Source organism: Trachinotus anak, unplaced genomic scaffold (genome assembly GCF_046630095.1).
Source record: "Trachinotus anak isolate AG129_WGS33_773 ecotype Australia unplaced genomic scaffold, CSIRO_AGI_Tana_v1 ptg000034l, whole genome shotgun sequence".
Classification (NCBI taxonomy): Eukaryota; Metazoa; Chordata; class Actinopteri; order Carangiformes; family Carangidae; genus Trachinotus; species Trachinotus anak.
This window is the reverse complement of record NW_027273885.1, coordinates 2,300,919-2,327,112: the sequence shown is the minus strand read 5'-3', so window position 1 is coordinate 2,327,112 and position 26,194 is coordinate 2,300,919. Positions and strand designations below refer to the sequence as shown.

The 26,194-nt window shown below is 42.2% G+C and overlaps 2 protein-coding genes and 1 long non-coding RNA gene across 3 annotated transcripts in view; 1 reads left to right on the top strand and 2 right to left on the bottom strand.

The window, feature by feature from the left end:
- Positions 1 to 17,939, bottom strand: part of LOC139614339 (uncharacterized) — a 60,472-nt gene extending 42,533 nt beyond the window's left edge. The window contains exon 1 of the long non-coding RNA XR_011687021.1: positions 15,256 to 17,939. This is a non-coding gene — a long non-coding RNA (uncharacterized lncRNA). The remainder of the gene's footprint in view (positions 1 to 15,255) is intronic.
- The window catches only part of LOC139614337 (ATP-binding cassette sub-family G member 4-like), a 175,459-nt gene that overhangs the window by 126,316 nt on the left and 22,949 nt on the right, over positions 1 to 26,194 (top strand). The window lies entirely within an intron of this gene.
- On the bottom strand, positions 22,434 to 25,100 carry LOC139614338 (E3 ubiquitin/ISG15 ligase TRIM25-like). The gene has a single exon (XM_071471478.1). The coding sequence runs from the start codon at positions 25,015 to 25,017 to the stop codon at positions 23,761 to 23,763; it is 1,257 nt and encodes a 418-aa protein (XP_071327579.1). The 5' UTR covers positions 25,018 to 25,100; the 3' UTR covers positions 22,434 to 23,760.

Sequence of the window (26,194 nt, the reverse complement as noted above, 5' to 3'; positions counted from 1 at the left end):
TTCATCAGAACAGAAATATTTCATTAGAAAACCTGCTGTGACTAACCTTCATATTTACCTTCATATTCACGTCTCTGCTGAGACATTCTGTTTCTGCATTAGAACAATTTCCTGCTGTTTTTACTAAACTAGCTGCATAGCTACTGCAGGTTGTAAAAATCTCTTCTTTTCTGGCAACAAACTGGTTTCTTTGATCAAAGGAGAGGATTCACACTGTAAATATGTTATGATTTGCACACTTTGGTTTGCACACTTTTGTGTAAATTAAACTTGATTTACACTTGAGCTTTGCTTAAAATATTGCAACAGTGTCCATGCCCTAAGAAGGGCCAGACAGAAAAGTGACACACTCGTATACATAATATATCAGATCATTAAATTTAGAGCTATATCTCTTAATTTATACTCTTAACCCAAGTTACCTTCCTAAACATAAATTTTAATGATCCTTTAAAGGTCCCATATTGTATAAAGGTAGATGTCCATGTGTTTGTGATTATAAAGCAGGTCTAGGTTCTATATTAATACTGTGAAAGTATCAAAGCCTCAGTCCACAGAGAAATGCACACAGCCTGTATTCAGAAACTGAACCTTAAAACCAGCCGTCAGGACTTCTGGAACTTTGTGATGTCACAACAAAGCAGTCACTGCTCTCAGCCCCGCCCCAAGCCCCGCCCACCTGGACCCACCATCCAACCTTGCAGGATTTGGTTTCTCTGAATGTTTTCCTGAAATCTGCTATATTTATATTGGATCACTCAGAAAACAGTCAGTCAATCAGAGAAGAGGATCAAAGCCTCTCTTCTGATTGGCTGACTGAGAGAAGACTGAGAGAGGAGATGGTTTTTGGTTCTTAAAACCACAAATATATCTTCTTATGGATATCAACACTTCAAATAAAACATGTGTAACAAGTGTAAATATGGGACCTTTAATGTGACAATAGGACAGCAAGTGATCCGTCGACTTATTGTTATTGTCAGGAAATGCTTTTGTAGTGGACAAACATAATCTTAATCAAAAATCTGCATTTCAGAGCTGTTGCTTATTCCACACATTTTGTCAGGCTGTAATGAGCGAACACACCCCCGCACTCACCGACCACCTGCATCCAGACTCTCCAAAAACCTCCCGCTGTCTGCCACGCCCTCCTGAAACCCTTCTGCCTCCATTGTGCCATTATGTACAAAGTCCGGGTGGAGCCCCAGCCTCCAGGATCTAAGCTCCAGGCAAACCCCTCACATCACAGCATGGCTGCCCTACATTCCTCTCACTTATCTGGGGTAGCTGAGCACAGATGGCCCCCTGAGAGAGGTCGAGATATCGGGTTGGCAGGGAAGCTTTGGGGAGGTTTTCTGGCTGCCAAAATAATTACCTGTCACACGGGGCAATAGTTTGTGGTGAGAAGCAGACGTTTTTACACCATGAAATAAAGTAGTCTTGGGGATAGTCTACTTATCCCCGCTCTCCGGCTCTGCTTTAATTTACTGCACTCTCATTCACATATCTTCCCTCATTGCACTTCCTCTTGCTGCACTGGTCTCTCACATTTCACCACAATTCATTACCAGCTGTCAATCATCTCTCTGAGCCGGGAACGTTCACACATGAAACGCTCGAGCAGCTGCAGGCAACAAGTATGATGACCAAGAAGAAAAATAGGACACAGACCGGCCAGATAAATGCTTCCAGCCGCTTGTGTAACCTGAAACAACCGTCACACTTCCACTTCTGTCTTTGAACGCATAATACAGAAGACGAGGACTTGTTTGCTGTAGTACCGGGCTGAATCACTAGGTGTCTCTTGTTTTTCAGTGAGATGGAGTTGACCACTCGACCAAGAAACAAAACAGCTGTAGTGTGCTAAACCGCTAGTTAGCTTGTAGTTAGCTAAACCGCTTATCGCATCGTGGTGGGGCCGGAGCCAATACCAGCTGACGGTGGGCAAGAGGCGTTGAACACTCTGGACAGGTCTACGACAGGGCTGACTCAAATATACATTACATACAGATAACCCACTGTATTACCGTTAGGAACACTACTTGTTCTGCTGCCTTTGCTTGTTTACATTGGACCAGGAAAAGCCGACACATTGCTGCCTCACTATGGGATTTTCGATAGCATGCTGGCGTCTCGGTGGCGTGCTGTCAGGACCGTTTAAAGCTAAAAAGAGACAACAGTTACCAGATACCAAAGTGGAAACGCGATCTGTCCTTACATTTCAGAACATTGTCCTGCCTCATAAAGGACCTGATATTGTCTGTTTGCATCCATCTTGTAATTTATCGCCCACTTGTTGCTGCAACTATCAAACTGCAAAATTCAACTGAAAAATCTAACAAAATGCGATCAAGTCCAAGTCGTGCTGACTGCCAGACCTGGAGGGAGAAGGGTTAGAACAGTGGCAGAGGAGAAAGCTCACATCCTTCAGGACAAAATATACATTATATACAATACACAGAATAGACATTGAGTGTGTCCTTGACCTTACACCAGTATTCAAGAAGAAACAGCCAGGAAAAATAAACGAATCCACGTCTCAATCTGCCCCATGCTCAGGGTCTGTCACATCCATCAGTAAAACATCAGCACAAAGGTTTTTACCAAACATCAGATGCAGGATGGTCACATTCTCAGATGATCCCAGAATATTAACTGTTTATTGGAATGCATGTGGGAACTATTAAGCTGATCTAAATTTGAATCAGATCCACATACTGTAAGAACCCGACACTCATTATATTTTTGTCCTTTGTGAACTTCATATTCAGTGCAGGATTTTTCATGACATGATAACTTATAAAGTACTGACTACTTTCAGATGTTTGGATTTTGTCGTCATGGATAGTGTGTGTGATTGTGTGACTTACAGTTATGATATAATTTTATATCATTTACGTTAAAGGTTTTGAATGGAGGGAATATATTAACTAGGGTTAACAGTTTACTTAAATAGGATTGGACATGAAAGCTACCCCAGCTAATGCCTACGAGCTAGAATTTCTTTTATTTAACGATTTAGAGTCTTAAACTCATTGTTTATCTTTTAAAACCCACATCTTCACCATTACTGATCTTATTAGGATTATTTTCAGCCGCAGCAGACTCACTGTGCTCACTGAGCCCAGCACCATGTGACAGACAATGTTAGCAGCTCACTAAAAACTGTGAATGTTACCTTGCCTGCTAACTGTTTGGTAACATATGTAACAACAGATTCACGTGTGCAGCTTGTTTCACAAACTCCAAGTGGATAATCAATTAACATGATGTAAATAATCATTATCAGGGTACAAATGTTATTTTACACCTTCTCATAAATTAATGAGCAACAACTGTCTATGGACCCATATCTAAATCAAACCCATGCTGGTGCAGGTACCCCATGGGATCCAGCCTCGGGCCTCCCCAGCCCTCCACCTACACCCGCTGTGGGATTCTGGGTAGTTTCATCATATTTAACAATACTGCTAGTTTGCTTTTATTTCCAGGAACTGAATGTGACCACCCTGTAATTGCTTCCATACTCCCCCTGCACTGTACAAGTGTAAATATGTTTGAATGGCAGGTAGCTCAGACTCCTCCTATAGAAAACACAGGCTCCTATTGTAAACAGGATTTTTGTCTGAACCCCATGCACCCTCCACACTCCCTCCCTGACACCTGTGTGTGTGTGTGTGTGTGTGTGTGTCTCTGAGGAATGCTATGAGAGGATTGATGGATTCTACCCACGCCATAACTCCCTTTACAAAGAAATAAACAAATATGATTGAATTATGATGCAAGGCGCCGGTGAATTTTCCAACACACTTTGACTTGCGTCTTTTTTTATCAGTCTGAGGGCATGTAGCTATTTTCTCTGAGGCCTTCAACAGCATTAGTTTAGCTGGAAATAGCTGTCTCCTCTTTCCCAGAATTACCACTGTGGGTGGATGTTGAAAGCAGTTTGAAAAGTGCCACATTTCCACTCATGTCTTTTCCTGAAACAGGACACTGAACAGGAAAATGTGGCACAGTTAAGTAGAGTAACTGCTTAGGAAACGTGTACGCCTCAGTCAGGGCTTGAAGCTTTCTCTGTTATTAATACGGTTTTGAGATTTGTTGTTATTGGATGCTTTTGATTTCCTGAGCAGCTGCATTTACACTGCAGTTAAAACCCACATTCCTGTATCACTCTTCATGTCGGAGAAATAAGGTGTTTTATTGAGCGAATGTTTGTGTTGCTAACATCGGTTATAAATGTGACAAATCCAGCTCTGACTCATGTTTGTAGGAGGCCCCAAGGACACAAATATACGTCTTTGAGAGAGGATGGCAAGGTTGAATTCACATCTGAGTGGAAAATACTCAAGGTTATGCACACAGAAACAAGTTTCTTTATAAAAGTCCACCGTTAACTCAACAAGGTCATTCCCAAAATTACCTCTAAACTATCTACCCGCAACCTTCAGGATCTGATCACTTCCTGCACAATTACTCGGCTTGATATTTCATATATTATTTGTCTTTTTCAAGCATTGGTGAAAAGAATAACAAGCTGTTTGAATAGAGATGCATAATTATGACAGAATTCATGCCAAATGCCTTTGACTGCAGGATGTGAGAGTGTTCAGTCATGTTTACCAAGTCGAGCTGGACGGAGCTGGAGGGTAACATTAGAGGTCTAATTCTGAACTGACGAGCCCTTTCAAGCTCTAAATTGCAAGCATGTAAACCGATGAGGGATATCTCTTAATCAGCAGCTTGGCTACCCGCCGTATCAACTGTTTTCTGAACCTTTGGAAATTTCTGCTAGCAAGCACATAAAGCAGTAAAAGGTCAGTAAGTACGCAGAAGAAAAGAGAAAACATTGAGAAGTTTTTCTCCAAATTTTTCATTCTTTCCTGGACAGGTCACCACAGAGCACAATGAAATGCATTTTTCCTGGTACCGATAGTTATAGTAGTTTCAGTGTCAGTTTCAGTAATAAAATAAATGTAAAAAGTTTTAACATGTGGTTTGTGGTGCTCAAAAAACAGAAAATTTTATTTGAAGAAGCTTTCTCTCCAAATACAATGGCACAGTTACAATATACCTCAGTGCATTGTCTGATACGCAGCTCACAGACAAACTGCAGCCATCAGAAACCACTGGCTATTGTCCTGGGCTTTCAAGATGCAAACCTGGGGTACTCACATTGAAAAATGAAGGTTAGGACGCTGAATGGGCACATACTGAGTTCCCCACTCATACGTGTGTTCGTGCTCTTGAACAGCTCTGCAATTAAAGTTGTCGGTTGTCAATCCACCACTTTGCAGAAATATCTGAACAACTATGGGACGGTAGGACAGAGATTGATCCTTTGAATTTTCCTGTAGTGACACCAGCAGGTCAATGTTTCCAATTATCTAGTAAAATGTTTCACAGTCTATCATATGGATTGGATGAATTTTGTACAGACATTCATGAGCCTCTAAAAAAACTGCAAGCACTGCTGCAAACTCTTAATCTCATATAGCTGTAACCAAAACCCTTGACTTCCTTTAACCAAGTGTTTTAGTTGCCAAAGCTTAAACAATTAATTGGCCAATGTAACCCTCATGTAGTTGCCATGTCCAGGTAGCAAAGAAGTAATCTAAATTACAAAATATGATGAACTGGTTGCTTCAAATCCCAAAGTCTTTGTGGTCTTTTTTAACAAACGTGCAAATCAAAGACAAGCTGGCTTAGTTCCCCGCAGCCCTTTCTCATCCTCAGATTTACTAAGCCAACAGCCTCTAACACCCAGGAGCTCTGGCTGAACAGAGGCCAGCGGTTTGCACCCTGCACCAAAGCCACTCCAGTCCAGTCTAGCACAGTCCAGCCCAAGGCCAGACTCACTGGGGAATTTCAGCTGAATTCAATTTCACCTCTGGCCTCTGCTGCAGCAGCTTGAGCCACAGCGACACAAAGGGCTAAGTTTTACATTGAACGTGAGAACCCCCTCATCTCCTGACCCCTATTACCATAACAACTGACCAGAAAATGGAACTGGGAGCAAAGAGACGGAGACAGGAGTGAGTGAGCTGAGGCGAGATGGCTCATTTTGGAGCGCATGGTTTACCTTTCTCAGTCGCTGAGAGGAGGAATTTGTCTCTTTGTGTTGCTCTGTGACAAAAACGTATATGTACACATATCATCTGACAGGTCAATTGGAGATGTTCAGTGTATTTAGCTTGAAATTCCTGATACTTATTACCCTGATTGTTGGGAAACTACAGGAAAACTGTTAAATTCAAGGATCAGCACCTTTGTGTCTGTTAAACGGCGTCTGACTCCTCATGTCACCTCAGCGTTTGCCTTGCTGCTTTCTCTAAGTTTCTCTTCTATATTCTAACATCACATGCTCCTACTGCCAAAAAGAAGATGAAGCCACAGTAAATATACAGCATTGTCAGATGGAGTACACAGAACTAAAAACTAAATTCAGCTGCCAGCACACTGAAACAGCACGCTGAATATATCCAGCCATTGCTGCTGTTGCCTTGTTCAGACATAAACTTTATACCATGTTGGCTGAGTGTCAACTTATTTATCCAAAAATAAAAATGATACTTTAGCAACATAATAAACCTTTATTTGATTTATTTAGGATTCGGTCCTGAACTGAAAGTTACCCTGTGGCATTTTCTTGTACAGTTACGTTTCCATTCAGTTTTACTCACACACAAACAAATCTGTTGATTGCATTTCCTTCCTCATTACCTGCATTACACATAACTATCAGTAAGTATTGATATCAATTAATATAAAAAAGAATACTGTGATAATAAATCTCTCCCAGCCCTATGTGAAACAATAATTATTCCTCCTTCACTGTGTCTCAGAGAAATCACAAGACAGCTATTCCCGCCCAAAATGACTCCAAATGTATTAACTAAAGAGGGAAATAATAGCATATAGAAAAATAAAGGTTTGTCCTTAAAAAATCGAGTTGTCCTCTCATAAAAAATAAACAAATTGTAATTCACACACTTAATTAATTTCCTTTGACTTTCCTGTGCTACTTTTAATTTCATCTCTTAAAGTACCTTTTAAATACCTTTCATTAACAGTAAGGGAAATAATAAAATAACACTTAACCTTCTGGACCCACACACACTTAGACAAACTGAAACACCAGAGAAGAAAAATTAAAACAAACTCCCGCTGCACGCCGGTGGATGATGGGGAACGTGCCGGCCAATAACAGTGGAGAAGGAATAAAAGTTTGACTACTCACAGTCCTAATGTTGCAGCTCCACGTGTGGTGAAACTGAATGGTTCAGAACAGACTGTCCCTCATGGTCAGCTGAGTTAGTCAACTGGAAAGACTAGATACACAATTCAGCTACTGCGTCGATATTTAATGAACTACTCACAATGCACACACACACACACACACACACACACACACACACGGCTCCTCACAGGTTTGGAGCAAAAACATGTTTCTACATCGATGTGACTGTCTCAGCTCGCTACATCTGTCGTCTTATCACAGAGCTCTGCGTCTCGCTGCTACTCAGCACCGTGGCCAATCACATTGCAGGAAAAATGACAAGACTCGTAACCAACCATTCAATGAAAGTAAACAATACAGGCTGTTCTCTATTTACATCAAGTAAACTGCAAACAACCAATTTAAAGTGATAAACCGCAGTACCAGGTCAGTACCTGCGCAGGGTCGTCAGAGCTGAGACACAGGACTGGTTTCACTTCCCTTCAGTTCATGAGGAGATCCAGCGTCCACACCCGAGGTCCTAGTTGTTGGGATGTCTCCCTCTTCCAGCTCTGTGTCCTCCTCCGAGTCTCGTTGAGGATGGAGATGTTCTCCCATCATGCCCTGCCACTGAGGAAGTTCATTTGCTCATTCCTCTTCTTCTGGGTTAGTCGTGAACCCTGAATTCACCACCACTAGCTCTGTTTCCTGGAACAAGGACATCTCCTTGCACATCTTCAAGTTTCATCTGGGGTGTGTAGCATTTACCTTCCTCCTCAGATTCTGCAGTCCAGCCCTCTTCGACTTATGTGCTCTGGGTTTTCTGTGTGACTTCGCCCTCTGCTCGCTCTGCTGTGGTCATCGGTTTCTTTGGTTGTGCTCTCCCCTGATGGGCAGTAGATGATCTCTGTGTACTGTTTTTCATCGTGCCTGGCCTCTCTCTCTGGTTTTATGTGATACATAGGGAGATCGGTTCGATTGGCAGTTAATACATATGGTGGTAGGTTCCATCTGTCCTGTACTTTGTGTTTTCCAGTGATGCCAAGAGTGTAGACAAGTAAACAGTCGCCTTCCTCCAGCTTGTGATTTCTGACTCTGACTCATAATCTTTTGTTTCATTCATGGTTCTTGGAAGCTGCAGCTGGTAAACATTCCCATGTTGCCCATGAACTGGTGGTGCAGTAAACCATCCTCTTTGTCTGGACATTTGCCAAAACGCAGATCCATGACCACTGGTAGCAGCGCCTCTCTCTTCCAAACATTAGGAAGAAGGGGAAGTAACTCTTGGCATCATTTCTTGTGCATTTCTTATAACCATGCACAAGCTGACTGGCTCCATTTTGGCATCTGAGCTGGATCAAGGGGGCCTAACACTGACGGGAGAGTGAATGAATCTCTTGTGTTTGCTGCTTCTCATTGAGGGTGAATCCAGAGTGTATGATGAACTTATCAAACTTTGGCAACAGTCAAAGCTTTTTAACCACTGGGGGTTGGAGCATACCTCATGCAATGATCTGTGATTAAAATGATCCCTATAGCAACTTTACATTACACTTCGCCCCCCCCCAACTGCAGGCCTGGTTGATGCTGGGGTGCAGTCAAAAACAGTTGAAGCTGATGATAGGAAAAATCTTCCTTTTCCTTCTTTGCCCGAGGAGCTGAAAGGGGCCTCCCCACAGCCAATCACAGACTCATAATCCAATTACAAATAACAAAACTAAACAAAATAGTTTGTTCTCTGTTTACTGCAAACAACCAATTTAAAGCTACAGAATATGTAGATATTGACCAGAATATATTTATACTGAGCATAACATAGATAACTATTTAGGGACATATCAAATAAACCAAGAGGCTGCATATATTTCTGAAATAAATGCATAACGGGCACTTTTAGGAAAAGAAACATTAGTTATTTTTATGGAAATATGAATTACATTTGGTGGTTTTCCTTATGTTGAAGACTGCCTGGAGGTCACATGAGATGCTGGGAGACAGAGAAGTGTGGAATAAAAAGATATGCGAATATATATAGATTTGAATACATGAATATATTCAACAGTCGTAACTTTTTTTCTGCTGTTTCATTTCACACGAGGCAAAGTCATTTAGGCGGCGCGGCGAGTGATCAGAGGCAGAGCGGGCGGCCAGACAGAGCCCTGCCTTCTCCCCCCTCCCTCCCACTGCATCAGAGCTTGTGGTCATTATTGCCCTCCAGACTGCTTTTATCATCTCTATAAATCTCCGCTGGCTCAGACACGGTGTAATGAGGAGGCCTGCGAGGCTGTCAACCTGCACCTCTCACCCGTGTCGCAGGAACAGAGGGGTATGAAATTGGTGGAGGGAAGCTGGAGAGAGACAGAGATTTAAAAAGAAAGATTTCCTTACCCCAACCCTACACCATTCAACATACATCTTTCCATAATTTTGTAATTTGTACCCACAATTACTTGATTATTTCCCTTGAATTAAATCATTTAAGCTCTCAGATGACTAAACCGTGCTGTTAAAGTACTTAATTCATTCCCTCAACGCAGTTATTATGGATTGTTTGGCTTGAACACAGTTTTATTTTGATCGTAGATTGTAGATTTTAGCTGTTAATCACAATGCTGTTGTGTTATTTAATGCCATAAATGAAAGCTTTTTTATGATTATATGGCTGCTATGGATGTCAGTTCATTGTAGCAAATGCACAGAGCTAAGAGGAGGTGAATTATACATTTGAAGAGCTGATTTATATATTTGAGGGATTGAATCACGACAGTCAGAGAACAAATTACAGTATAATCAACCCATGACCACAGCAAAATTAGGCCATGATTTGAAAGTTGAGGCCATGAATTACTACTCTGAGCAAATATCTCCTTTCCTGACTCTTAGGGGGCCACATAACTTTGACATGGATACTTTATATTGATGATATTTTAGTTTTTATGTCCCTGAAAGTTTCCCCTGTAACATCTAATATATCTGACCAAATAAAAGAGCAACAATCAAAGTTTCAGTTTGGATTAAATATTTTCTATCACTTACAATAACAAAAAAACTGAATAGCAATAACTGACAGATCCTTCTTAAAGGTCTCTTAAAGGTAGATGTCCATGTGTTTGTGATTATAAAGCAGGTCTAGGTTCTATATTAATACTGTGAAAGTATCAAAGCCTCAGTCCACAGAGAAATGCACACAGCCTGTATTCAGAAACTGAGCCTTAAAACCAGCCGTCAGGACTTCTGGGACTTTGTGATGTCACAACAAAGCAGTCACCACCCTCAGCCATCCACCAAGCCCCGCCCACCTGGACCCACCATCCAACCTTGCAGGATTTGGTTTCTCTGAGTGTTTACCTGAAATCTGCTATATTTTTATTTAATCACTTAGAAAACAAGCCAATCAGAAAAGAGGCTCAGATCCTCTCTTCTGATTCGCTCACTGTCCTGTAGTTACTAGAGCTCCAGAGAGAAGCGTAGAACTACACTAAGATGGTTTTTGGTTATTAAAACCACAAATATATCTTCTTATGGATATCAACATTAAAAAAACACTGGGAAAGTGTAAAACATGGGACCTTTAAATTTTTAAATATCATCACTGTTACTTTTTCGTGCTCATCATTTGATGCGCAGTGCGCTCAGTGTATGGTGCTGAGACCCTTTGTTGTTTGAACTGATGTTTTCTGCTGCAAAGGCCCAATTTATCTAATCTTAACTGCTGCACAAAAACATGTCCTGGAGAGTGATGTAGATGTGGTAATCTGCCCCCCCCCCCTCAAAATCCCTTTAAGGTGGAATTAAAGCTGTCCTTGTATCCTGCAGATATGTTGTTTTTGCAGGGAACTACACATCCACAGCAGCTGGCTGAAAGAACTGCTTGATGGAAAAGCAACAAAGAGACACACCAGCGTTGACCTCAGTGACACGAGAAACACAGCCAGCCGAACTCCACCCGCTCCGCTCTGACTGACATTTCTGATGTCAGACAGAAGAACCTTGCATCACCGTTGACGCCGGTGCAGACAGTAAAAAGGAACACGCACTCAGCTGACAGCTGATGCATAGCACGGACTGTGACCCACGCTGAACCTCACAAAAACGGCCCCGTCATCCAGCGTCAGCCCGGCGCTTCCTCCAGTCCGGTCTCATGCCCTCCCACACTGTCAGGAGCTGTCTCCAAACCGCCCACACTCAGTTATGTAAGGGGATAATCCTCTGTAGTCATTAAAATGATGCACTGCACTAGAGGTATACAGGCACAAAACTATTTGATGTCTATGGTGAAATCAGTGCATTAATGCTTGATAATCATAATACCTCACAGCAGATTATACCTCCATACATAAAATTCCTCTTCTAACACAGCCCCCTCCCCCTGCGACCCAGACTGTATCTAAAATGCAGGAGATTATTTGAAGAGCTGCAGTTCCTCTGACACTTTAATGATCCCAGCTTCTCCAGACTCGTTGGCTCTTTCTCAGACATCTCAATCACCTTCTTCTCCGGTAAAGAGAGGAAAAAAAAACTCATTTCACATGAACACTTGCTGTGTGGCTCCTCCAACAGAAACAAAATGGCAGCCTCTCCATCATCCTGCAAACCATAAGCTTCCCTTTATTTCCCTCCCTCATTAAGCTCTGAATAACTCAGCAGAGAGGCAGAAAGACGAGAGAGAAAAGTGATTGAGTTCTGGTGGAGGAATAAAAGCCCCTTGAGGTTGCCATTTTGAATGTGTGCCATGTTGAACAGGCTTGATCCAGAGATCCCGGAGACAATGGAGCAGGGAAGAATAGTCTATAGACAGAGCTCCAGACCAGCTGACACACTGTAGATAATGTACCATGGATGTTGTGTCATTGTACTGAGAGGCTGGAGTCATGATGATGACCCACCGCGACCTCGGAGGGAGGTGGGCAGAGGGCGGAGGAAGGAGCTGTGAAAGGGAGGTCAGAGAGAAATCGTGGCACCAGACTTGATATCTCTATTCAAAAGGTGCACTGACAACCTGGTCGCACTGAATGCAGCCCAATTATTTCAATACAGCAGCAATCCTGGGAAAGGGAACGGGAGAAAAGAAAAATGGGTTTGACATTCAGTCGGGCGGGCTGAGGGAGGTAACAAGTTCACAGCCCTTTCAGAAAACATGGCTGCCTGCTGTGTGATGGATCACGGAGCCTCAGATAGGCCGTCAGGGGTGGGACTCTGGGAGGAACACATGGAAACCCGGTCTTCCAGGAAGAAGGGAGTCATCCGCACAGTTAAAACCAATGAACTCTTGATGGTTGTGCTACAAGAGTCTCACCATATGGAGCCACACTACTGCTGCTATTAAACTAGAAACACCACAAGGACTGATTAATTACATTTTCATGTATTTAATCTAAAATGTACAAGTTGGAGAAAGGAGAAAAATATCCTGAATGATCGTTTAATTAAAATGAAGCGAACCTAATAAGCAGAAAAGTAATTCCTATTTTTAAAAAAAGCAAATAAAAAAACAGAATGAATCTGAATTTAATCTGTATAACAAATCACACATGCACAGTTGCACAGCTATCTTTGTGGGGACCCTTACCCCAACCTTAACCTAACCTCAACCCTAACCCTACCCCAAACCTAATTCCAACCATAGCCCTTAAACCAAGTCTTAACTCTCAAACAGCCCTTTAAACTTGTGAGGTCCAGCATTATGGTCCCCACAAAGCATCACAGACCCCACAAGTATAGTAAAACAAGCACACAGAGACACACACCCACAAAAAAACGAAAACAAACAAACAAAAAATGAATCTTGAATCAAGGTGCACCTGCTGGCTTTGTTTACAGCTTGAACAAAGGTAATAGGTGCAGACATTTATTTCCAAGGTCTAGAATAAACATTTACACTGAAATCACATTTTAATATTAGGCTATATCTACTGAACATATTTGATCAACTATCTAAGTAGATGAAAATTTTCTTTCGAGTGTATTTATTGTGTAAGGCAAATACAAGTACCCTGCCAACATGAAAGCATAAGACTTTAAAAATAAATGAAAATATAAAGGAACATCAACCTCTTATAAATTACATTATATTGCCAACAAATAAATTTGTCCTGTCCAAAAATCAGCAAAAAAAATCTGCAACAGAAAGGATCCCTTCTTAAACCCCCACTAGTTTTTTTTGTTTTTGTTTTTTAAATCAGTCATCCAGAGGAAGGACATTTTCTTTAAGTGTTCCCAGTCAAATCATCACATAAAGAACCATAAATGATTAAATGGATTTCTTCATTCTCACCTCCATCACATAACAAACAAAGCCTTTTCTCTTCAATAAGGCCTTAACAGTAGAACCGGAAGTAGAAAAATCAAGTCCATCCTTCAAATGTTTACCACAGAGATAGTTTAGTGAATCTGGGAAACTGTGGGGAGACACCCACCATAACCATGACGAGCATGACGATCAGGCACAGAGGGTCAGCTGCAGTATGTCTGGTATGCAAGAGATGACGACAAAAGCCGTTACTACTGTAAACATATTGAATTGGGGCTTATCACTGACAAAGAGGAGGAGGCAGGAATGTAATACTGAAAAAAAAACATGAATCATTTTTATCTCCACAAAATCAGCAAGTAAAGCATCTGTTTAAAAATATTTTTATACTCAAAAATACTGAGCGGTCAAATTTTCATCACAAATTGTGTGAGATGTCTGCAAAGTTATCTGTAAATTTATCTGCAACTGTTTTGATAAACAATGAAGTAATTTTACTATTTTTTTCAAGAAAAGTACCAAAAACCCAGAATCTGTTGTTGCTCTTTGTCATATATCATTGTAAACTGAATTAATTTGAGTGTCACACTGTTGATTATATATATTTTAAAAACTATTTGAATATATCATTTTAGGATTTGGGAAATTACAATGTGTATTTTACAATAATGGAAATTATAATGGACATTTTACAAAACATGATTTATCAAGGAAACAATTACAGAAAACATTATTATTATTATTATTATTATTATTATACACTACAAAAACTGCTCTCCTCTCCCCTATAGTGTCATAGTATCTGTGGTGTGCCCCACTTCCACAGTCCACGAATAATAAACCTGTCAACAACAAGTCTCCTGGGAGGCCACTGCTGACACTTACTTGTCAGTGGCAAGGCACACTGGGATAGCTAATGGGACGGGCCTTCGGGGGGGGGGGGGGGGGGGGGGGGACAGGTGAGCTGACTGACAGGTTTAATATAAAATAAACAGCCATCAATTATAAACCAGCAAACATTTGTTGATTTAAAGACAATTGATATCAGCTATAAAAACCACAGTAATATTATTATTATTATTGTAAATCCACTCTGATTAAAACCTATAATATGATTAGATTTTAGGGGATTTAATTGAGGCCAAGGCAACGTGCAATTACAAGAATAAACATCATATTGAAACATACTGAAAATGCGTTAATGAAACCAAACAAGTGAACATCCTCACTCCTCCAACTCATCATGACTCCAACATTACAGACTCTAGAAAGAACTTCTGTGACAAATGCATTCAAAACTCCCTTCACAAAACCTGAAATTTAATCATGTCTTTGTACCTCCACCACAAGCCCCCCACCACCACACAGACACACACACATGTGAGTGAGAGCAAACAACCAGCCTACAGTATGTCTCCATGATTTCTCCCCTATCATAACCACGTGTCCGCATCCATCCAGCTCGTCCTCCCTCAACACATGTGTGCATGTGAACGTCTGAGCCGAGCAGCTAAACACTTTCCATATGCAGCGCTGAGGGGTACAGCTGGAGTTTCAGTACTTTCACTCCGCTGTGGGTGACAACAGTCGGATGGTGCTGAGAGGAGATGATGCACAGCGTGTCACTCAGCCTTGTTACACAATTCCCCACCAGTGCACACACAATTATTTTAAATTCAGTAAACAAGCAGATGGAACTATGTGTGCTAACTAAACAGGGGTTTGGAAGCAGAAAAAGCAAGTAACAGAGAAAGAGTGAGTGGTTTGGTCGTTCCTGGGCACTGACCTGGACAGCATAGCAAACACAGCGCCGGTTAGCCTCTCATCTTGCTTTTCTTCTCAGATTTCACACTCCAGCTGCCTCCTGACTGCCTTCTGAAGTTGGTCCCTCTGCTATTTCTGAGGTAAAAGTCGTTGGCAGAGGAGGGAATGAGGGAGAGGAAGAGGGAGATGGGGGGGTGAAGTCTTTCTCTCTTGCCTTTTTCACTCATCCTCCTCTTCTTCTTCTTCTTTTCTTTACTTCCCCTTGTATTTTTCACTAGCTGAAATCTGCACCTCCTCTTGCTCTTCCATAGCAAAAGAAAACACACTCACTACTGGGAGAGGAGGAGAAAAAGAACATTGGGAGAGAGAGAAAGGGAGAGAGAGCAGCAACAAAAGTCTGCTCAGTCACCTTGTCTCCCTCCTGTTCAAATTTAGAGGCTGGATTTCAGGCTGCAAGGCAAACTCTACTGGGCATGCCCACAACCGAGAGGCACACTTTGTAATGAACACTCACTTCCTCTCTTGTTCTTGTGCTCTCCCTCCTCCCTCACGGCTCGTTCTCTCCCCTCCCTTCCCTCTCATCCCTCCTCCCCACCCCCCCAGCTCCCCCTCCTTACAGGTCTCAGTGCAGCAGGGATTAGGAATGCTGCTCAGACCTAAGTCCACTTGGCTCCGAGGAGCACGCTTTTTAAATACAACAGGCAGGATACAGAAAAGGCAATAAAATATTTTAGGATTGTTACATTACAATTTTAATTTAAATATCGTCATCGTTTCAATCACGAACTTGCTCAAACTGCCAAAGGTAGCAGTATTGTCGGTTTGGTTTGCAGCCATGTGCATTTTAGATGGCTGTCTGGGCTCCAGTGATGTAACATTTAATCCAAGATTAATGGACATGTCACTCAAAATGGCAAGGCAATCAATTTTGATAATGAAATGTGTTCATGTGAAAAATTTCTGCTTGAGCAAGATAAAAAAAATATTATCGGGATCTATGTGGCATCCTATTTAAAGTCTGTCTGGGCCGGGCTGTTATCACTGATCCCACCAACACACAGGGTAATATTGCTAAAAATTCAAGCATCCAAGTATTGTTTCCTCTGGTCTTTGCACAGCGATGTGTGACGTATTTGTTTAGCGAGTCAGTCGTGTCTGTGCTATCTCAGGCTCCCCACGCTGACCCAGATTCTCCCCAGCACACTATCAGGACACTATGTATCAAAACCAGGCTGTGGAATGAGGACAGCAAGTTCAGAGAGCGACAGACAGCGACACGAACAGATACAGGCAGTGAAAGTTCCCCCGGCATCTATATTGTGCTAGTCAGTAAAAAATCCACATCATAAACGCCAATAAAAGAGACACAGGACAATTTATATTCAAACAAAGGCTTTGCAATACATAAAACCTCCCACTTCAGGGCTTGATGGAAAAAAGATTAATATGATCACAAAAATAAATCGAGACAACAACGTAATCCTGTAGACATCCTGAGCAGAGAGTCCTCCATCTGGACCCTCCAAAATGTGGAGATAGGGGCCAAGTCAAGGAGGAAGAGGTGCAGACGGCTGGAGGCTTGACCCCAAGAGGTCGGAGGTCATGGGAAACAGCAGGTCAATATGAAGATTAGAGGTCAATGCTTCTGCTGGGCGAGCCAGAGCCGCATGTGTCTGGGTTGCGGAGGTTGATGGAGCGACGGGGAGCGGGCAGGAAAGTGTAAAGAGGTCAAAATTAAAAGCTGCAAAGTCGAACAAAGGAGGAGACGTTCCAGTCGAGCTTGAGGGAGTCAACGTCAAGCTTCTTTCAGGATCATCGTCAGTGGTGTTGATTTAACTGTGGGAGAGTAAACATGGCACAAATGTCACAGCCGCAGAATTTGTTTAGCAGGAAGTGATTAGTATGCCTGAAACAAGGTAGTCTGTACAATGTGTTGTCGACATCTAAAGGCAAAGTGTTTATATGTCCACACTTGAGGCGGGAAAAAAGTCTGACGTCATTACCTCTTCCTGGCTGCATGCCGCTGCCTCTGATCTCTTACCAGAACTCTGTTTTTGTGTCTTTGTAGTCCTGAGGTAATGGATTTTCCCACTCCTTGAAGGTATCTATGGTGCTGAGTTCTTTATATTTCTGCAAAGATACAGGCCAGTAGATGTACCAATCTGTGGTACATCTACTGCAGGGTCTCATGGGTAACCATAGGTCGGAGGTTGGAAAAGTAACCGACAAGAAAACTTCCCAAATCTCAAGAACATCCTGTGTTGGTGCAGCACTTCAAACTGATTGATTCAACTTCCTCTTTATGGTCAAGTTCAATACGGACACATGTTATACCCAAACCAAGAAAGCAAGAAAACAGCCACACCAATGGGTCCCATTGACACCAGTGCACAAAGTCTTCAAGGGTCCACTTGGTTCTGAGTAACCAAGACTTGACCCAGGACCCAGGACAAAATTACATTCATTACAGTCCAGTTGGGTAGGGTCTCACTGTATCGCAGAGGGTCTCAGGTCTGGGTATCAAGGGTCTAATACCCAAGATGCTGCTTCCAGCGTTGATGTCAATTCTGAAACAGGTCTAACTGTTTTTGGGAGCCTCTTTTCTACAGTTCCCTTTCTGATCAGACCCTCTTAGACTTGAGAGGTCCTCTAGTTCCATAGTTCAGACAGTGTTAAACAGTCTTCCAGCCGTGCAGCTCTTCAGCTCTAACTCTTGGTAACTACAAAGAATAGTTCCTGAAAATTTGTTAGAAAATATCAGCATTTGTTAGAAAATGTGCTGTGCTCTGCAGCCTCCTGTCAGGGGGCTCCACCATCAGGAACAAAACACACAAATTGGCCTTGGCCGTGTCAGAACCATCTGAGCCTGCGGCTGCAGACCACACTGGCCTGCTCCTCTTAGTTCAATACTGACTCATTAGCCCTCTCATCCTGGCCTCTGAGGACCTGTGACCCCAGCTATTGTCTGGCTTGGGCATATCCTGATGAAAGCCTCAGCACTGAACAAAGCCTTGTCATTAACTCTGGCGTGGCTGCCCCCTCAGCCACAACGTGCAGCCCCCAGGAGCCTGTCTGGGATGAAATGAAGTGGGTCAGACAAACACGACGCACCATTCATCAACTTTAACCCCGCTGACGACCGCCACCCGACCGACCTGCCATCTCAAGAGGGCAGGGAATGACATGCTGTTTACAGGCAGTGGATGAACAGTGTTCATCCACCTGCTCCTGTGCAAACACAGATGTGTGAGGTGTATTGGTGACCTGCAGTGAGCCAACATTTAGTGCATAGTGAGGGGTGGTAGAGAGCAATAACAGTGGCGAGGCAGCTGTTTTGTTTTCTCATTCTCTCAGTCAATAACCCAATAACAAGTAGCTAAAGAACACACAGACATGTTGAACTTGCTAAGCAGTGTGGTGCCTGTGAGTATGATGCTCCCGTCTATTGATCCTAACCTACTGATGTGAAATAAGAAATGGATCCATGTTGAGAATTAGCTCACTATGATCTAATTCATAAGGGAAATGAATGTATAAAGCAATCAAAATCAATTTGAGCAAAGTAGGATATCCATTAAAATCTCGATCACCACACCGAAAAAATGATACTGTTCAATGTAGTTGCACAATTTATGGATTTAGTAGACTGATCATTCAATTAAACTAGTTGTCTTAGGACTAAATAACCAAAAAAAAAAGCAGAGGAAAGACAAAGAGACAAAGAAAATATAACACAAGATCATTCTCTTTGTTCGTTCTCTTCAAGTTTGTTGAATGCGAGGAGTGAGTTGAGTAAAACTACTGGAGGTAAAACATTTCACTGCAGACTCCAAACTATTGAGACAGGATGGTGAGACATGGTGCTTAAGACTCTGGTGCGTTGTGGTGGCTGTTGAACAACCAGTGCATTTAGAGTAAACCAACACGTGCAGCACTAGCGCCACTCTTTGGACAAAAATCATACTGCACTCAGTCTGCTCTGAGAATAACTTTCACAATCCCTTCAATAAGGTGTCAGTGTGTGGCAGCAACAGACCCTTTTTTCACAGCAGGTATAGTAACTGTGTCCCCACTCCAAACCAAGTACTATTCAAACTGGAAAAGTGAGAAAATTAAGAATGCTCAAAGAAATCAGTATGTAAACTCAAAATGACTCACTTTTTGAGTGAGCTGTTCAAGTGCACTCTTGCAAAGCAGAAAGGAAACCGAGGGAGCCACTTGCAGCTGTAAAGAATTTAATAATTGCGCATGGTGGTAAAACAGTTTGAGGAATATCTCTTGAAAAACAGCAATAACAAAAACAGTATGATATTTTCAGAAAAACAGTTCATTACTGGAAAAGCACAGGTGAAATCAGTGACACTAACGACTAATTGGTTCCATTTAGAATTCCCACAAGCCATTGCAATCAGCCCGTGATAGAGTTGTTCAAATCTTAAAAGATTTTAAACAACAAAACAGCAGCAAACAACTATTTTCTGTGTAAAGATATAGAGGAGTCATGGCGTCCTGAGCAGAGAACAAAGTCACACCCCCTGTGTGTGTGTTGTAATCTGAGTTTCTCTGTTTTGGTTTCTGGTCTGGCAGCATGTTCATGTTAATGTTAGTGCGTGTGAGTTCCTCCCTGTTAAACTGTTGGCCCTCCTCATGTTTATAATACAGGGACTGCCCATATGTGAGATGGCACACTGCGGTACAGAGCGTTCAGGTGAGAGCGACCTTTCAGAATTTCCTCCACTGAAGAAACCATGTTTTTGTCTAAAAAGGCTCCAACAAAGAAAGAGATGAGACTAGAGTACAGACAGACTGGACATGGGGGACCACAGATTCAGATTCAGATCCCAGTCGGCCAGTGGACCGTCAAAAACTGTACGTTTTTACCAGTTCCGTTAGTGTCTTTACCAACTCCATCAGTGTTGCTTGTGTGGCCTGGTCGCAGTGGATCAGTCCAAGGCTGAATTTCTTTCCCAGTTCGAATGTGGTGCGGGTCGGGGGGATTGTGGTCGAACAGAGGCCGGAGGCGTGGATGACGAAGCATTAGTTTTGCTTTGAGATGCTGGTGGTGAAGTTTAACATCTAGTGGCAGCAACACTTACAGAACCTTTAATTATACCGGATCATTTGTTGCTGACCGAATCTGTAGCTTTTTAGTTTACAGGAAGACCCTTAAAACCATCATCATGATAACTCAGCTGTAAATAGCTGCCTGCTGAGCTGTTCACTTATACACTTATTATACACTGTTCTTGTATACGCCCTAGTTTTGTACCAGGCAACATACTGAACTGAACACAGTCTGATGCAGTCACGTAGCTTAGAAAGAAAATGCAAATTTCAGTGACAATGAATCTTTGAACTGAACTTCACAAAACAATTCAAATCAACAAAGTGATTTGTAATTTCCACCTATAGCCAGCAAACACAGCAGCAAGGTCCTAATGCTAACACATCTGAATGGGATGTGGCCTTTATATTCGCTGGGCTTTTTGTGCCTTAGCAAAACAGAAATGTGCAGCGAACACCTACTGTCTCTCCAGACAAGTCCAAGTCCAGCAAAACAGTTCACTCTCCTGCATAATATTCCTGAGGGACTATCTATAGCACCAACAATAAAACAGCTCCATATAAATAATGATGCCTTTTTGGCCTGCAACTAACAACTGTTCTCATATTATTTTCTCAATTAATCAACTAATTGTTTGGTCAACGAAATGTCCAAAGTGACACCTTGAAAATAGCTTATTTTGTCTGATCAACCTTCCAAAACCCCAAAGATATTTCATGTAATATCAAATAAGACAAACTAAGTAGGCTAAACGTAAACATACAACATTTTTACTTGAAAACTAATTGATTATTAGAATAGTTGAAACCAAGCGATTAATCAACTAATCTTTGCAACAATCGTTGTGTAAACTGGATCTGGCACTTGTATTAGCAGCTAATCTACGTGACGTCATACTGTCCCTTATCACAGGCCTGCAATCTTCTAATCATAAATACACTTTTATGTTATCAGCCTAAATGATTCACCAAACTGGTCATGACCTACCTGCTCAACCTGGGCCATTTCTGTGTGTTCTTGTCCAACAGAAGGTCCTGGAGGCTTCAGAATTCCTCTGAACAACTCTGAGCAGCGACACCACACCTGCTCCACTTTTATACTCTGGATCCTGCAGCACAGTGCAAATAAAGTGAATATATTCCCAAGACAAAAACCCACAATTCAATTGATCCAACCTTAGAAAAAAAAAAGAAAAACATTGTCATTGATGACACTCGTTGTTAATGCTTTTGTTGGCGAGTGCCAGAGAGCGATTCACATCCAAACAGCCGACATCAGCCGGTGCTCTATTAAGAGACGCTCCTGTCGTTATGTGGGAAAGGTTATCACTCTGACCGCTTTGACTCAACACCGCAGTCGATAACATGAAAAAGTGCAACTGGAGTTATTCGATGTTGGGCTTGAGGATTAAAGTATGGTATGGACACGTTCCCCAAAATTATGATGTAATCAAAGAACTTCTGATCATTAACCTGCACCTCAGACTATTACACCGTCCCCAGGAGAGTATTGGGTTTCCAGTGCTTTATTGTTGGAAGGCTCCACCTTTATTGAAAATATCCATGACGATTATTCAAACGTCTTGAGGCCTATTGAGCTGTCAGAACAAGCCGCGTAGTCAACTGTTTAAAAGTTATAGCTACTGTCACGCTGTGAACACAAAGAAGGGCCATGTTGTCTCCAGGGGTTCTGTTACCAATGATTAGTGATCAATCTCTAATTAGTTTAAAAGCTACTGAGAGTGAAGAGCACTATTAGGTCACGATGATTCACTGCTCTCCAATAACTGCTCAGGATTTTCACAGGGAAACCAAGGTCCTCCTGTTGGTTTCTATCACCCCCCATAAACCTGATCTGAGGAGGGTCCAGACTCCCCCAGTGTGAGTCCTGAACAGAATTCACCTGCAGATCTTTTTCTTCACAGCACAACATCATGAACATTTGCTCATTTGCCTCCATAAGATTAAATGAGGAGTGTTGGTGCTGAAAACATGGAGAGGTTAATTGTATTACACCATCTGATCTATGGCTTTCAGATTTTACTCTTCCAGACAGCAAACAAAACTGTGATAGAACATGAAACTAGAAGTTGCTTCATGCAGTGATTCACAAATGATTCCACATAAGCAGTGTCATCTACTGAATCATCTCTTTATTGGTTATAATAACAATAGGTAACAATTCAAATGATTTTTTGTTACAAATGTACAAAGCAGTGAAGTAAGTTTAGGTCCATGCAGCAGAAGAGAAACAGCAAAGTACAAATACATCGATACAAATGTTCAATTAACATCTAGAGCACAGAAGTTTATATTGTCATGTGGAGAAGTGTCAGTTTAGGTAAAACAATCATCATGAGCAGTGATGTGCTCCACCTACAGAAACTCAAACATCAACACAACAATCAATAAGAAGATGCTGACAGTCATTGTTTGATTGACAGGTGATCTGTGTGCACAGCAGTGAGCTGTTAGCAACAAACATGGAGACAAAGTCATGTCAAGAAGTAAAATTCAGATTTTGACCCACAGCTCCATGAATGACTTTTGTGACTTTCTGAGGTTATGGAGCAACTTGGAACTGTTTTCCTGACGACTTAAAAGGAAGATTTTTCATGTCCAAACGTGTTCATTTGAGGTCCCTCCCCTGGTCCTGCCTAAATACAGAAAAGCTGTTGGGGTCACCAGAAAAAGGCTGTTGATGACTCATTGATGTTGTTTTTCCATTTCCAATTTCCTGTTTTGCCTTTTTCTCCTTTAGTAGATGACAGACAGATATTTTTTTCCATTTCGGCTGAACTCCTCTTGGCACCACTTCACCTCTCCGTCAGCAACGACTGTCTGAGTGTCCCTTCATTAGAAATGACATCAGTTTGAACTCTGATCTTTCAGCTCTTACACCTATCCACCTGTTGGCTCCACCCACCTTCAAACTGTTGATCTGAAGGGGACAAAACAAGGACGTATTTGGACAGAGTGGAGCTCGCTGAGTTTGGCAGCAGGAAGAAGAGGGAGGGTTATCAGGTTATCAGGCTTTGACTTATTCCAGGGAAGAGGAGCGGTTTGATACTGTGTGTTGAACCGTTTTTAACTGGACCACAACAAATCAACAAATCAAAAGAAACACTCCCGTCTCAGGTTCTCAGTCTGATCGCTCTGACTCAACACTGCAGTTAATAACATGAAAAAAAGCATTAAAAGAAAAAAAACATGAAAAAAAGCTTTAAGCAACTTTTAGCAACATGAAAACATTCAAGAAGTGAAATACAGATTTTGACCAACAGCTCCATGAAGGACTTTTGTCTTTTTGAGGTCACAGAGCTCAGCAGTGACTCCAACCAGTAAAACCAGAGTCCAGCATAGAGAGGATCAGTGAGTGTGGTCTGGACTCTGAGGAGGAGAGTCATGGTTTCAGAGGCGCTGCAGGAGGACAGGACGTCTGCACTGTGGTCCAGTTACTCTCCTACTGTGGAGGAAAGAACCGAAGCATTTTTACCTGTTTTTGGTTTTTTTTCCACAAAAGCGAGTTCAGTTGAAGTTCCTCCCCTTCATTCCACCTGTCTCTTCTCTGGTTCTGCCCAAAGAGGTCTGATTCACTGGAAGAAGGCTGCTGTTGTCTCATTGATGTTGTTTTTCTGATTCTGATCTCCTCTTTTGTCTTATTCTCTCTCAGAATGTCCTGTAGTTTATCTCTGACCTCTGACACAGCTGCTGTCACATCATGAAAGCCCACAAAAAGAGGGACAGGGATGCTGGATGAGTCTGAAGTATCACTGACTCGTGGCAGAGAGGTGTAGTTGTGTAGAAACAGGTTGTTATCCTCTGTGTGTGAGAGCTGCTTCAGCTCAGCGTCTCTCCTCTTCAGCTCAGTGATCTCCTGCTCCAGCTTCTCCTGATACCTTTTAAATTCACTCACTTCAGTTTCCTGCCGGGATCTGATCTGCTGCTTCACGTCAGAGCTTCTTTTCTCCAGCAGACGGATCAGCTGAGTGAAGATCTTCTCACTGTCCTCCACTGCTTTATCAGCAGAGCCATTGATAGCCTCCACCTCCTGTTGGAGCACCTTCACAACTTTCTCTCTGTCCTGGATTGTCTGCTGGATGTTTTGTCGACTCAGCTGGAGCTCTCTCTGCCTCTCAGTCCTTTCTGCTGCAGCTGAGACTGTGTCGTGGCCTTTATGTTCATCCACAGAGCAGAGATAACAGATACACTGCTGATCAGTGCGGCAGAACATCTTCATCACCTCATCATGACGAGAGCAGATGTTCTCCTGGAGCTTCTTGGAGGGCTCCACCAGCTTGTGTTTTTGAAAGGCCGGAGAGTCATAATGAAGCTGCAGGTGTTTCTCACAGTAAGAGATCAGACAAACCAAACAGGATTTGACAGCTTTCAGTTTTCTCCCAGTGCAGACATCACAGGCCACATCTTCAGGTCCAGCATAGCAGTGATCAGCAGGAGCAGCTTGGAGTCCAGTCTTCTTCAGCTCCTCCACCAAATCGGCCAACATGGTGTTTTTCACCAGGGCAGGCCTCGGTGTGAAGGTCTCCCTGCACTGAGGGCAGCTGTGGATCTCCTCCTCATCCTGTTCATCCCAGAAGCTTTCGATGCAGTTCATGCAGTAGCTGTGTCCACAGGGAACAGCCACCGGATCCTTCAGCAGATCCAGGCAGATCGAACAGCTAATTTTTTTGTGGTCCAGCTGAACTCCTGTCTGCGCCATGTCACCTCTTTGTCAGCGACGACTGTCTGAGTATCACTTCCTTAGAAATGAAACTAGTTTGAACTCTGATCTAAATAACATGTGTTCTGCAGTGAACGGGGTCTGTAGCTCTCACCACATGTTGGTTCCACCCATCTTCAAACTGTAGATCTGAAGGGGAGGGAACAAGGACATATTTGGAGAGAGGGGACCTTGGTGCGTTTAAGAGCAGGAAGAAGAGGAAGGGTTATCAGTGTTTGACTTAATCCAGGAAGAGGAGTGGTTTGATTCTCTCTGTTTAACCCTTTTTATTTTAGAGCTTATTTCACATCTAAAAACTGTTCACTTCAACTTTTAGGTGATAAACTTCTTGCGATCTCTGGGTTTAGAGACAGTTCCCCAGTTCTCAGAATTAGCTCCTCTTCTCCTAAAAAGCAGCTTGATTTTAGTTTTTATTGGTTATAATGGAAATACAGGAGGAAAAATAGAGAATGAGTCACTGCTGTAGAAGCATTAAAATTATACAATATTGTTTTTACTTAAGGTTTTGTTTTGTTTTTTTTTTTTGTTTTTTTTTGATAAAACAGGTAAAAAAAAAAATTTTTTAGTAAAATTTGTGTTTTAAAGTATTATTCATTTAAATAAACAAATCATCAACAACAACAAATTATATTTTCTATGGGTTCTCTGTCATGACTGACTAGTTAAATAAACTAGTTTAATAAAAGTTTTAAAGATTCGTGTTACCGCCTCATGGTTGTTTCCTCCTCCAACCTGACACATTGCAGGACAAAGTCTCAATCGTAATTTTAACTAAATACATGAATGAGCTACTGTGAATTCCCCTATAGGGATAAATAAAGGATTTCTTATCTTATCCTCTAACACCTCACCACGTCAGGGTGAAGCCATAACATGTCATGAGTGTCCCGACCTCACCACAGCTGCCAAACATCTGCAGACACTCGGCAACTCAAGAAGTCAGCATGCACTAGGCTGTGTAGACACTTCCAGTCAGTTCACCAAAATCACAAAGGCACATTTAGACTTTTCTTTCTGCTGGTGTTTAATTATACTCATGGGTTCAATTTTAATTGTGTAGGTTTGGAGTTATGTGTCAGTTTGACGTCCGCCCGAGGGCAGTGGAGGGGAGTGACGTTTCATTTGTGCTGCACAAATGAAACGTCACTCACCTCCA

What these genes read in the sequence shown, in the direction of transcription:
- LOC139614338 (XM_071471478.1), bottom strand. Translation starts at nt 25,017, where the DNA reads ATGGCGCAGACAGGAGTTCAGCTGGACCACAAAAAAATTAGCTGTTCG.